At 36.7% G+C, this 13,960-nt stretch overlaps 1 protein-coding gene across 1 annotated transcript in view; it reads left to right on the top strand.

Moving 5' to 3' along the window:
* Positions 1-13,960, top strand: part of LOC129238564 (limbic system-associated membrane protein-like) — a 124,632-nt gene that overhangs the window by 92,258 nt on the left and 18,414 nt on the right. Inside the window, exon 8 of the mRNA XM_054873629.1 lies at positions 9,501-9,681. Coding sequence (XP_054729604.1) covers positions 9,501-9,681 — 181 coding nt within the window. The remainder of the gene's footprint in view (positions 1-9,500; positions 9,682-13,960) is intronic.

The raw sequence follows: 13,960 nt of genomic DNA, 5'->3' as shown, positions 1-13,960 counted from the left end.
GCAGCAAAGGAGAAAAAAAATCAAAAAAAAAAAAAAACACGGCTTGAAAACAACAAACCAGAAAAGTAGAAAGTCCAACGGAAGTTGCCGTATTGGTTGCAGCTGAGCATTTCAAACAAAAGTTGGACGACAACAGCTCTGAGATTAGTGAAGTGATGTGAAGTTCAAGTTAAATCTCTGACACGCCAATGAGCTCTTTGACATATGAACATATAGTATGTACGTATGTCTGTATAGGTGAACTGCCACTCCTACACAAAAATACAGACATGGAAGCATAATTCCTCACATGCGTCTGCTTGTGCTTGAAAGGGCGTTGGCCGTTGTCCGTTGTCCGTTGGCCGTTGTCCGTTCTCGGTTGTCTGTCTGTGGGCGCTGTGAATTGAGTGGAGTTGAGTGGCTGCTGATGTGACTGTCTGTGCCAAATCGAAAAGGAAATTACGTTTTCGCTATGAAATTAGTTTTTAGTTGTAGCTGCGGGAAGGCGGTAGTGAAGGCACTCTCACACTTCAAGCAGCTTTCATCGTTTGATTAGGGGATGCCCCTTGTCGAAGGCGGTAAATTAATTATGAACTTGGATATGCTCATGTGAAGGCATGTGTGTGTGTGTATGTACGTGTGTATTTACGTACATATAAGCGAGCATAAAGTTATTCTCTAAAACAAAATCTTAATAAAAAGATGGGACAGTGGGACAAAGCACTAAATTAAATGCACTATCTAAGAATGGTGAGGCAACACGAACAAACTTTAGTAATTAGGAAAGAACAAGAACAATTTTCCTTGTTCACTCCTCTCGGAAGCATAGGACCTCGACAAGACTCAGTTTTGCGTTGGTTTCGTGAATCTACTTGATTTCTGTCAGGGTAGGTGATTTATAAAACGACTTCAAATGAAATTTCTGTGCTCAGACTTCCGCAGTAGAATTTGACAATATACTTTTTTGTAGTAGAGTTTAACCCTCTAACTCCTACTTAAATGTGCATTTTTGACACGTTCTCAAAACAGCTATACTGAACGGTCAATAAAAAAGGGAATTAGAGGGTTAAAATATTTCACGAAAATTTTTTTCAGGTAATTTGACGAGGGGTCGCCGAAGATAAAAAACTCGTATGGGTGAAAGAAAGCTTAGTTCCAGCTAAAGTTTACATATTCGGCATAGATTTATAGGGAACGCAATTTGTAGACCATCTCTATTGCGCTGTCAGCGGTAGAGATAAAGTCAGAGACTTCCTCTGTAGTCACAGCCACGACAGCCGGTTCTACGTTACCGGAAAGAGCTGGATTTATATGCGGCCAATAACAGACACGTCCGCAGCATTGCTAAAGAATAAAAAAAAAATATTTATATCAAAGACAACATAGAGTTGTTGTTGTTGTTGTAGGAGCACAAACATTACCCACACATGTACGGGTAAACCTCCTATAGTAACAGTAAAATAAATAATATAAATAATCGGAGCGTACACCTTTTTTGGGTGTGTGGCCGAGCTCTTCCTCCTATTTGTGGCGTACGTCTTTATGTTGTTCCACAAATGGAGGGACCCTACAGTTTTAAGCCGACTCCGAACGGCAGATAATTTTATGAGGAGCTTTTTCATGGCAGAAATACACTCGGAGGCTTACCATTGTTTGCCGAAGGGCGACCGCTATTAGAAAAATGTTTTTCTTAATTTTGGTGTTTCACCGAGATTCGAACCTGCGTTCTCTCTGTGATTTCCGAATGGTAGTAACGCACCAACCCATTCGGCTACGGCGGCCGGCGTATGAGGATCTTTTTCATGGCTGAAATATACTCGGAACTGAGACTCACAACGAGCGATTGTGGTAAAAAAAAAGCAAAATGTGAGTAGTATTCCAATTTTTTTTTTGAAACTCTGAAAAATATCTATTAGTCTTATATAAGTCGCAGTCACACCAGTTGTTTCTTTTTTGTACTAATTGGCACCAGTTGGACACACCAAGTGAAGTCAAGTCCTTCTCCACCTGAACTAGCCAACGCAGAGCAGGCCTTGTTCTTCCTCTGCTACCATCAGCTAGTACCGCATCGATCATTTTCAGAGCCGTGGCGTTTGTATCCGTTCGGGCGACATGACCCAGCCAGCGTATCCGCTGGATCTTTATTCGCTGCGCTATGTGTCTGTCATCGTATAGCAGGCTGAATTTTTTGACTGTGGGACCAAAAATTCTCGCCTTGCCTACCCCGGCGCTGAAGTCGCCAAGCACCAAAAGAATCTTTGATCGCATCGTCCTTCTCTTTCATCGGCACGTAGGCGCACATGAGCGAGATGTTAGTTAATTGCGCTTTGATGCAGATTATTGCGAGACGCTCGTCCGCCGGAGTGGACGGCAGTGCTTGGCGACGAAGTCTCTCTCCCACAACAAATCTAGCATCGAATTTGCGCTCCTTTACATGGCAGCTGCTGTAGACGTCGCAAGCCCCTATGGTTTTCCTGCCTTGCGCCGTCCATCGCAGAATGCCAGTGATGTCAGCCTTTACTATCACAAGGGCATCAGCCAGCCGGGCAGAGGCACCTTCACCATTAAGGAACCGGACATTACAGGTGCATGTCCTCAAATCGTAATCCTTAGTTCGTTTGCAGTGGGCGTCATCAGTGTTGGAAGTTCTCATCCGAGGCTTTGTTGCTGTTTTCATTGGAAGGGATATTTACGTGGCGGGTTCCCGAACCCAGCGCACAACCAGCTATCCTGGGATGCTTCGCCTTCTCACGTTAGCTCACTCCCGAACGGGTGTTCGGAAGCTCCCAAAGGATACGTGGGCTAATCCCGGACGTTGTGAGCTGCTTGAGCCATATGCAGAAGAATCGTTCTGACCACTCCCAAGTGAATGGCGATCAGTAACTTTCCCCACTTGCGTGGACTTCTACACATGGAACCATCCCTTTTATTATTATTACTACTCTTTATTTAAAAAAGTAAATTAACTACCAATTCAAATTTAATTTGTAACACCAGCAGTTGAAATATTTTTATGTAAAAAAATACATGAAAATAATTTTGTATCTAATATTTGATCGGTTCTGCCTTATTCAACATTTTATTGTTCGCATTGGTACTCTTTGGAATCAGAATTTTTACTTAAAAACTAAGAAATTACGGAGGCTTTAATAGTTTTCGAGATATGACATTTTAGTAACTACGCACGGCACAGTTCCCTAGACTTATTTGCATTTCTCTTATTTTTGAAGAACATAAATATAAACTGGATTTAGGAAAACTTTTTTGATCTTAATATCAGCACATGATTACCATCAAAATGTGGAATTGTACTCCGTTGCAAAGTTATGGACCAGTCACATATTGACAAGTTTCGACTATTTATTTGTTTTTTAATATAATTTTTTATACAAATTTGTATTTATGCGAAACTTTACTGAATTTTTAATTTTCAAACATTTTTTTTTTAATTTTAATGAAAAAAAAACGTTCCAAAAGATATACAAAAACTCAAAAACTACTACTTGGAAAACTACAAAAATTTACTTTATTATACTAAAATCTAACGGCTAAAGAACGGTATACCCAATTTCTTTTTTTAACAATTTTAGAATTTTGATGAAATTTTTTCAGATTTTTTATAAATTCTGAATACAACTTGAAACTTGATATTAATTAATGAAAATTAAAGGATAACTTACTTACTTACTTAGGTGGCCATAACAACCCGTTACCGAGTTACGGCCGACCTCACTCAGCCTCAGACTCTCTCCAGGCGCCTCTGCTCCGCGCGCGCCTTCTCCAATTCTGTACACCAAGCGAGCATAGGGTTTCCTGCACTTGGTCTTTCCACCGGAACAATGGTCTTCCTCTGCGTCGGCTCCCTTGGACTTCGCCCTCGAACACCTTCTTTGCTGGAGCTTCTTCCTCCATAAGCACGACATGCCCTAGCCAACGCAGGCGTTAGATGGCGATGCGTTGAACTACGTCAATGTCGGCGTAGAGCTCATACAGCTCGTAGTTCATTCTTGAACGGTAGTTTTCGCCAACGCGCACAGGACCGAAGATCTTACGAAAAACTTTTCTCTCGAACACCCCAAGAGCGGCTGCATCGCTTTGTGACACCGCCCATGCCTCTGCGCCATAAAGCAACACGGGTATGATGAGCGTCTTGTAAAGTCTCAGTTTGGTCATGCGAGAAAGGGCTCGACTACTCAATTGCTTACCTAGCCCATAGTAACACCTATTAGCAAGAGTGATTCTCCGTTTGATCTCCAGGCTGATATCGTGGTTGCTGTTAACGGCGGTACCAAGATAAATAAATTCTGGCACAACTTCGAAGGTATAGTTGTCCGCAATGACGTGCGTTCCTACACGCCGTGTGTTCCGCGTTGTAGACAGCATATACTTCGTTTTACCCTCGTTCACCGCCAGACCCACTCGTGATGATTCCTTCTCGATAGCAGAAAACGATAATATCAATGACATCGGCGTACGCAATGAGCTGGACACATTTGTAGAAAATAGTGCCTTTACGAGCACACCTGCTTTTCGGAGCACCCCTTCCATCACGAAGTTGAAGAGGTTGCATGACTGTGGATCGCCTTGTCTGAAACCTCGAACGGTATTGAATAGCTCGGCAGGTTATTTCTTACCTTGACGGTGCTGGCTGTGTTGCTCAACGTCATTCTGCAAAGCCGTATGAGCTTTGCTGGTATACCGAACTCAGACATGGTGGCGTACAGGCAATCCCTTATCGGGCTATCGAACGCAGCTTTATAGTCGACAAAGAGATGATGGGTGTCGACTTGCTTTTCATAGGTCTTTTCCAAGATTTGGCGTAATTAAAGGATAAATTGTGATAAAATATTTGCAATTTGTGTTTAACTCTGCACCCACTCACAATTTGTCATGTATGTAATTCTACTTGCTTACCGTTTTATTCTCTCAAAATATATTTCTGTACTTCTCTACTCATACGTGCTCACATATTATGTTCTTCCCATAAAGAAGCAACACTGCTACATTAGAGTAGCAGTGAGCACACTCGAACTTCTTAATTTTCTTCCGATGGGTTGTAGTGTTGAAAGAGCAAATGGCGCGATGTTGACCTCTTTTGCACCTCTCTCACAGAAATTTGATTTGCTTTGTTATATTTATAATAGGTGTATATATATTAAATTGTATGCAATGTCAGACAAATTTTTGTTGTTGTTATAACATTGCGCTTTGTGGGAGATACTTTGAACAACAAAAAAATGTTTTCTATTTAGTGGGCGTCAATTTTAATAGCGTTAAATAAGAGCGATCACAACATCATCATACGAAAGTTCCTGTGTCGGAGAGCGTGCGTGCGAATGATAACACAAACAACCTGTATGTATACCAGCGTACGAAACACTGTTCATCACTTTCACATAAGTTTTAAAGTCTTCAAGCAATAACGCTCAATATTAGGAACAATTGGTAGTTATCCGTCACGTGCCCTATAGGAGCCTTTCTTCATGAATAAAGTTACTATTGGGATTAAGAAATATCGTAAATTATAGCGAACTGGATGTAAGAAGAGAGCTATAAGTAAGAAGATTGCCTCTCCACTTACAATTTGTATGAAGTACTTTTCAAGTTGCTGAATGATCGAATTGAAGCTATCCACTATCTCACTCCCCACAAGCTGCCTGTAGCAATACATAGATGGGATACGAGTCAATTTCGAATATGGTTTTGAGCATTTCAAACACAATTTTTGGCTGCTTATAAAACATTATTCGAAAAAATTAAACCTAAATTCATTAGTCTTATTAGCATTACTTTAAAAAGTACTTTGCTTTTACTTAAATTTTTATTCGGCACCAACTGGTTACCACTGTGCGGTAAGGCTAATACTCGCATAAACTTCCTGTGAGCATAAACTTTTAGGTATGTTAAATTAATTTTTTATGCACTCGTGCCTAGAGTTGGGTATTTCCCGAGAAAATCCCAATCTCGAGAATCGGGATTTCCCGAAATAACGAAAATTTCAATTCTCGAGATACGGGATTTCCCGAAAATAATTTTTGAGATTTCTCGAGAATTCTCGAAAATTCGGGAAAAATTCCAAAAAATTAAAAAAAAAAATCTAAAACCAGTGTAAGAGCAATGAATTTCATAAAATATTATTTTTATTTATTTTTATTAAAGTATAAATTAGATAAAAAAATATTTGAAAATATTACTATTTCAATTATTGCAAACAAAAAAGTGAAACAAAAATAATTACAAAAAAATTCAAAACAAAAATAATTCAAGATTATACTTATTAAAATAGGGGGAAAAAGTGATTGTAAACATTATTTCCCAAAATGGTGTTTTAAAAAACACAGACTATCAATGGCTTCGTCTGACAATCGCGTACGCGTTTTGGACACAAAATTACCCGCTGTAGAAAAATTCCTCTCATTTTGAGTCGATGTTGGCTTAACAGTGTTAAAAGCCCCGATCAGTCTTTCAACATTTTGTGTTTTCTCTCCAGTTTTTTCATATAGTTTTAGCTCGTTTCTAAGCGACGAAAACATCTGGTTCGCCGCATGTTGCGCAATGTCTGCTTTCGGTTTTGAGCATTGCTGAACGTATTTTTCAAGCTGTTTCGCCATATCTTCTTCATCGACGTTGTTGGTTGCAAATACGTCATCATCGTCAGAACTAGATACTGCTTGGTCTTCTTGAATGCTCGTAGAAAATAGACGAGCCAAATAGTTTTCGGCTTCTTTTATCAATTCTGTTTTAGAACAGGTGTGGAAAAATTCAGATTTGTCACTAGAGCTGTTAACTGGATCGTGTAAATATTTAAAGGCCGATAACAAACGGCTAGATCTACGAGCTGTTAAGTTTTTTTTTTAGGCTGGATAAGAATTCATTGCCCAATTCGGTGTGCTGATTCTCCAATTTTGTGAACAAAAATTTGAGAATAGAATCCGCAGCAAGTAAGTTCACATTTTGGCGACTAAGTGCTTCTACAGCAACACGTATAGGTTTAAGAGCATTTATGATATCCTCGCAATACTTTTCTTCTGCGTCAGTAGTGGCCATAAAATTTAAATTAAGAGTGTCGATCGCCTTACGAACATGCTTGCTGATGCAAATGTATCTGGCCAGAATAGTTTCCAGGCTATTCCAACGTGTTTTGCAATCCAACAGCAAGAAAAGCTCTTTCTTCTCGACCTCTTTAACATAATCCTGCAAGATGGCATTCCGTACAGGCGAGTTCTTGAATTTCAAAACTATCTTGCGAACCTTTTTTACGATTTCAAATGCAGACTTTATAGTGACCGTCTTGTCAGCAACAAATACGATATTGTTTTCCTCGTCATCGGAAGCGTTTTCCGCATTAATGTCGGAAAATGAAGTACTGGCTGCATTGTTTTCATTTTCATCGGAGCCTCATCCGAATCGTCTCCATCGCTTACGTCACTATCGTATATCCTGTTTGCGACTTTTCGTTTCTGGTTACCTCCATGACCGCCAAATGTATGCCGTGATTGTAGCAAATCTGTTGATGCCCTGGTGATAGTCTCCCAAATTTGATCATGACACTGGCACCATCACTTGTAATAGCCACGATGTCGGACTGTAGTTTTATATTGAAGTCTGAAAGCTTTGCATTTACGAGCTCATATACTTTTTCAGCGGGACATGATTCCTGAATGTGAACCAGGCCAAGGTTGTCAGATTGTCCATCGTCATAATATATATGGATGTTCATGTAACGTCGGTTTCGCACGCTTGCCCACTCGTCGATGCTCAAGCTGAACTTACGCTGTGCAGATTTAAAATTTTCAATTTTGATCTTCAAATCGCTTTTTATTTTCATGCAGTACTTCATAACCAAACCCAGAACAGCTTTGTGACACTTTGGAAGATGAAATCCTAAGCGGCTGATACTATTACGAATGAACTCACTTTTCGTTATCGCGTTTATTGGAATTCCATCTTTTGCAGCCAATTTTGCAACAATTTGTTCAAGCGATTCAGGCGAGGAAGAAGTATTGAAAAAGTTGTGAAGAGTTCAGGTCTTCTTGGCTGGTGGCTGTTCTTTTGGAGCCTCATGTTCCCTTCGCTTCATGTTGTGTATCCTCTCCATGTGACGGTGACGATGACTTCCATTTAATGATTTTATTGCATTTCAAACATGTTTCTTCGTCGTCAAATCGCTTGAAAAGCTGCCACACTTGGTCGTATTCGTGTTCTGAACTCATGATTTTTAATGCTAAAAATTCAAAATTTGTTTTAAATTTTTTTTTTTAAAGGAAGTAACTAACCGGTACTCACAGTCAACGATACGTCGATTCAAAACTTAAAAATAAGTAATATTTGGACCACAAAATACGGTGTATAATTTATACTTAATCAGGTACCACAAAATGAAATGCACCCGCTCACTACAAAAAATAAATTTACAAACGTCGTCTGTGCAGTCTGCGAACAAATTGAAATTGCTTGACTATTTTCAAAGCATTTCTAATTGCTTAACTGCTGCTTCATATAAGAAACACATAAAACTAAACTTCATTAGCTTGATGTTACAGTGCTTTCCCTCGACATAGCATAGCAACGCATCTAGCATTTACTCTGTAGTCACCCTAAAACAAAACAAAAAACAAACAAACAAACAAATGGAACAGTTATACTGTTGTGGCTTTTCGCATAGCAATTGAAACTATGGTGTGAATTGTATGTGATTCTGCGAAACAGTATGTAGTGTGCGATTCTTTGTAACATAATGGCCGTTACAGTTTGGTGTTTCCAGGTATTAATCATATGTATGTGTATTCTTTTACTTTTGAAAGAATTGTTTTTTCTCTTAATATTTGACAACAAAAATTAAAAAAAAAAATGGATTTCTCGAGAAATCTTGAAACATTCTCGAGATTCGGGATTTCCCGAAATGATAAAAATTTCAATTCTCGAGATTCGGGATGGAAAAATATCGAGAATTTCTCGAGAATTCCCGTCGGGAAATTCCCGAAACCCAACTCTACTCGTGCCTAAGCAAGCCACGCGAAGCGGTTGACTGAAGAGAGATGAGTAAATTACTTTAATGTGGTCAAAAGCAATTTCCCGACGCAAATGTATTATCGCATGCGATGACCTTTTCTCGTAGTTAGGAAAAAAAAGACCAAATATAAAAAAAAATTTAAAAATATGTAAATAAAACATGTCCGTGATTTACGGCTACACCTGACGACGTCATTACTGTCCCCAAAACATTAAAGCTGAAATGGAAGTGGTGTAAAAACAAAAAGCTCAGTGAAAAGCGAAAGTTCGATGGGCTATAAAAATTAGTTAGATAGGAAAATATTTATATTTTTTTTTTTACTATGTGTGTGTGTGTGTCTAACTTATGCGTATTTATGAATATTTATGTGTATACGAGGACTTACTTTACTACCAGCTTTTTCTGCATTTTTTTATTTTTTATTTTTTTTGTACTCTGAATTCTTGCTTTCACCCACTCAACACTCCAAGTAATAATAAATAAATAATAAATACCAATTACATTGCAGCTGTGTGGCCGATAACTCACTCGGACGTTCGCGCAAATACATGGAGTTGTCTGGACGTCCAGGCCCAGCTGAATTTTACTCGCCGAAATGGGGTCGCTCATCGGATAGTTACAATCTGACATGGAAAATTGATAGCTACCCGCCGTTGGAGGAGGTGCGTCTGCTCTACAGGCGTGTGCTGGTGAGTAGACAAGCAAAATAAAATAATAAAAATAAAAAAATAAAAACTGGAATAAAACAAAAAAAAATAAAATAAAATAAAAAAAAACTGAAATAAAACAACTAAAAAAAATTAAAACAAAAACTAGTCTAGTTTAAAAAAATAAAAAATGTGTGTACATAGAAAAATTGAATTGAGGTGAAAATATGAAAAATCAGCAATTTTCAAAAAGTAAATAAACGCGAAATGGAAAGAGTGAAATGCGCGCCACTACAACTGCAGCGTCAGATAAATCACAAATGTTGCCATTTTCGCTAGAGTTTAATAAAAAAAAATATAAAAAAATTCTATATAGCAGAGCTGTAAGTAAAAACTATCCAAATAAACACTGCACTACACATATTTTAAATGGGTATCTGAAAATTGCAGTTATTGCAGCTGCAATTCACTAAAACCAAAAACATGCCAACGTCGTCGCTGACCTATTTATTTCTCTACATTTTAGTATTTTAACAAAAAAACAAAAAGACAGAGCGAGCGAAAAAATGAAGCAAAATGAAAATACCAAAAATATTTCCAAATCGAAAAATAGCAATTGGCTATTGGTAACGACTCACTCATATATACATACATACATACATACATACATACTCACAAACCACTCTCCTTCGCGCCATTTTTTGTATCTCTCTTTGTGTACTTTCTTTGTCCTTTTGTTTCAGCAAATATGGCCCTCAACCACAGCGCCGTTATTTTTCGATTTAATTTTTATTACAGAGCTTAGTTTTACTTGAATACATAAAGCATAGCGATTAAAAAATTCTCTGGGGATTTTGTGCTGGCTCTGAGTGTATTCTCGTGTCGCAGCTTTATTTGCTTAATAAATTGGAGTACAATGGAGAAGAAGTAGGAAAAATAAAACGCAGCAGCAGAATGACCGATATTTTTTCGAATATTTACTTTTCAAATTTATTTATTTATCAAGTCTGGTATTAATAATCATAATAATTGCGATCAGTATTGCCAAAAAGTAGGTAGCAAAATGGATAAAAGTGGCTTGAAAAGCTTTTGTTAGCAATTTGTAGTGCTGTGATTGGCTTTTAGTCTTTTATGATATTTGTTTAAGTGTTTGGATCTCCTTTTCACACGAAAATTCTCTAGTATTTATGCTTTTTCCTTAATTCTAAATACAATGTTGATTACTAACTAAATTAGAGTAAAGGGAAGTGTGAATAGAATTAGTGAAGTGATATTATCATCTTCGAAGTACTCCACATTAATTGCAATGCCAGGCCAGCATTTCGTTCAGCTATCGAAACATTTCCTGAACCCTATTTGATGTGCAACTAATACTAAGTTTCCACCGCAGCCGCTATCGTGTTCTCTGCCGCTATCGTGTTCTTAGCGCAAACACGAAACAAAACACCTGTCAAATCCCATACAAAATTAAAACACAACTCCATACCTAAACCCACTTTTCAAAGCGTGTTTTGTTGGGTTTGCGTCTAATTCAAAGCGTGTTTTGTTGGGTTTGCGTCTAATTTAATTATTAAGTGGTGGCAATGTTGCTCATTTTCCTCATTTATTATTGCATTCTTATCGAAATATGGCAACAATGATTGCAATTTGTCAATATGACATTTGATTAACGGCCGCCGTAGCCGAGTGGGTTGGTGCTAGATCACCATTCGGAATTCACAGAGAGGTCGTTGGTTCGAATCTCGGTGAAAGCAAAATTAATAAAACATTTTTCTAATAGCGGTCGCCCCCAATTATTTATTTTTTTTTTTTTTTTTAATATTTTTCTTGTGGTAATCGTTAAGTGGTGCGCGCAAAATATAAAATAAGTCAAATAAGCCAAATAAATCTACAATCTTTCCTCAGGAATACTGAATCAACTCGTTGCGAATAGTATAACAGGTATTTCTTTTATTTATATATGTAATTTTATTTGTATTTACATCTAAATACATCCTAAAATATACATGTACATTATACACAAATAATGTATCATAAATCTGTTTACCATACCAAGACCATACACTTTGCGAACGCATTAAATTGGCAGCAACGCTTAAAATTATTTTATTTTCCCTTAACCTTTTTTTTAAATAATATGCGACCAACTCACTATCAATTATTTTAAAATAAAATGATAAAATCAACATAACAAATTGAATTTTATGCACCATTTTATAATTTTATCAATTTTTATAATTCTCATTTCACAATGTCAACAAAAGACAGTTCAAACACAGTTTCTCCCAAACTTTCGGTGGAAACAGTTGACAGTTCTCCCAAACACAACTCCTGCAAACACGGTGTTTGCTTTTGGTGGAAACGTAATATAAGTTCGCGCTGTTTTTTTTGATGAAAATACAACTTTATTCTAAAAAAGAGGTTGTCTGTAAAGTCGGTTTACTGACGATAGTTTAACGTAACAACGTCATAAGAAAATATTGATGGAATGGTTGCAATTTTCAAAACAAAATTTTAATTTTATTTGTTTGATAGATATTTTGTATGGATATAGAGGAGGAGGTAAATGGAATTGCAATGGAATAGGTCAAGTTACATTTACACAAACGTGAAAAATGACGAAACATTTATCAAATTCATGAAAGATATCTTCAATTTCGATTGTGCATCAGACGTTAATAAATCAACAACACTAAGAGGCACCATCATCGATTTGCCTTTTTCAAGACACTTTACACTCGAAACACTCCCTTTCATTTCCTACTTTTTCTATCATCGTCCTATTCTCAACAGAGAAATGGTTCATTACTATGCACACAGGAAGAAGGCATATGCAAATACAAGTATGTGAATTTATATACCTACATATGCGCATATACATACATACATATACATATATATGCTCACTCAGTAGGACAGAGCCAGATGTCGAACATTGCCGAACGCGGGGCCGATTGTGCTCTTTGTCGTTCGTTCCGCGCTCTCGCTTGTAGTTCAAGCACATTACCTTACATTTGCTTGCGTACGGAATAGATTCGTATATTTGATATGTCCAGATTTGTATGCATCTTTACATATAGATTTGTTCTTTTTGAAAATTGCGCGAAATTGTATATGTATATGCAACTAACATAAACCACAATTTGAAGGTTTAATTATTATAACTTTATTCACTAATTAATACTACAATTGAAAAGTTCATAATTTTATTCACTATGGTGTTCTAACACGTTCGAAACAAGAAACAAGAGTGAGTGAGGAAGAACTTAATAGCTAAGAACTTACTCTAAAGTAGTAATTGAAATTATATTATATACAGTTAGAGAGAATAATAGGGAATTGTTGTAGAGACATAATGTCACTCCTCCCTTCCTAAGAAATTGCTGTATACTTAAACTAAATACGTAAAATTCAAAAGAAATTTAATTTAATTATGTTAATGGATTTTAGTAAATACAAAACATCTTCTATTTAATTTATATTAATTTGGTTACACATTTTTTTCTTTTTCGCTTAAATTGGCTTTTGTATTTTCTTACATTTCTATTTTTAAATTTGACGACAAAATGTTCATTATCATCCTCTGCTTTGACTAATTTTACTTGCTTAAATGGGTTTTTCGATTTATCTAAACGTTTTCTGGAATTTTCCGCACTTACGAAATTAGTATCAATAGCAGTATCTTTTCTTGTAGAATTAATATTTTGGATTCTTTTCTCTTTAATTAGTTGCTGATTTAGTTTAGGAGACAGTTTGTTAAAAAATATATTATATGGGGTCTCACCAGTAGTAGAATGTACAATGTTATGGTTATAAGTAAAAATTGTTTGCTCTATTTTATAATATTTTAATTCTTGATTATCGGAAGTGTTAATTATTCGAAGTTTTTCGTTCAAGGTTTTATGTAAGCGCTCGATGTCACCAATACCAGTTTTACCAGTAGTCACTTCCAACTTTACATTTAGTTGTTCACACCACTGCTTTATATTCACATTATTTATACCTTGGTCTTGATCTATTTTAAGTACCTTTGGGGGACCCATAACATTAAATACTTTTAATAGCGCTTTCTTAGTTTCTAACCAATTTAGTGAACTAATTTCTTCCACTATAGCATATTTAGAATAAATGTCTATACATGTCAAGTAGTGATGTTTATCCCATTCCCAAATGTCAACAACAAATTTTTCTCTTGTCTCGTAGACAGGAGGTGTGACTTTTAGAGGAATTTTAAATGCGATGTGATCATTTTTGCAATGATTACACAATTCACACTCATTTATGATTTTGGTGATTTCTTTTAAATAATTTGGAAAGTAGT

The sequence above is a fragment of the Anastrepha obliqua genome, chromosome 1, assembly GCF_027943255.1.
Source record: "Anastrepha obliqua isolate idAnaObli1 chromosome 1, idAnaObli1_1.0, whole genome shotgun sequence".
NCBI classification, from domain to species: domain Eukaryota; kingdom Metazoa; phylum Arthropoda; class Insecta; order Diptera; family Tephritidae; genus Anastrepha; species Anastrepha obliqua.
The sequence above is the reverse complement of the archived record's forward strand: the minus strand, read 5'-3'. Positions and strand labels throughout refer to the sequence as shown.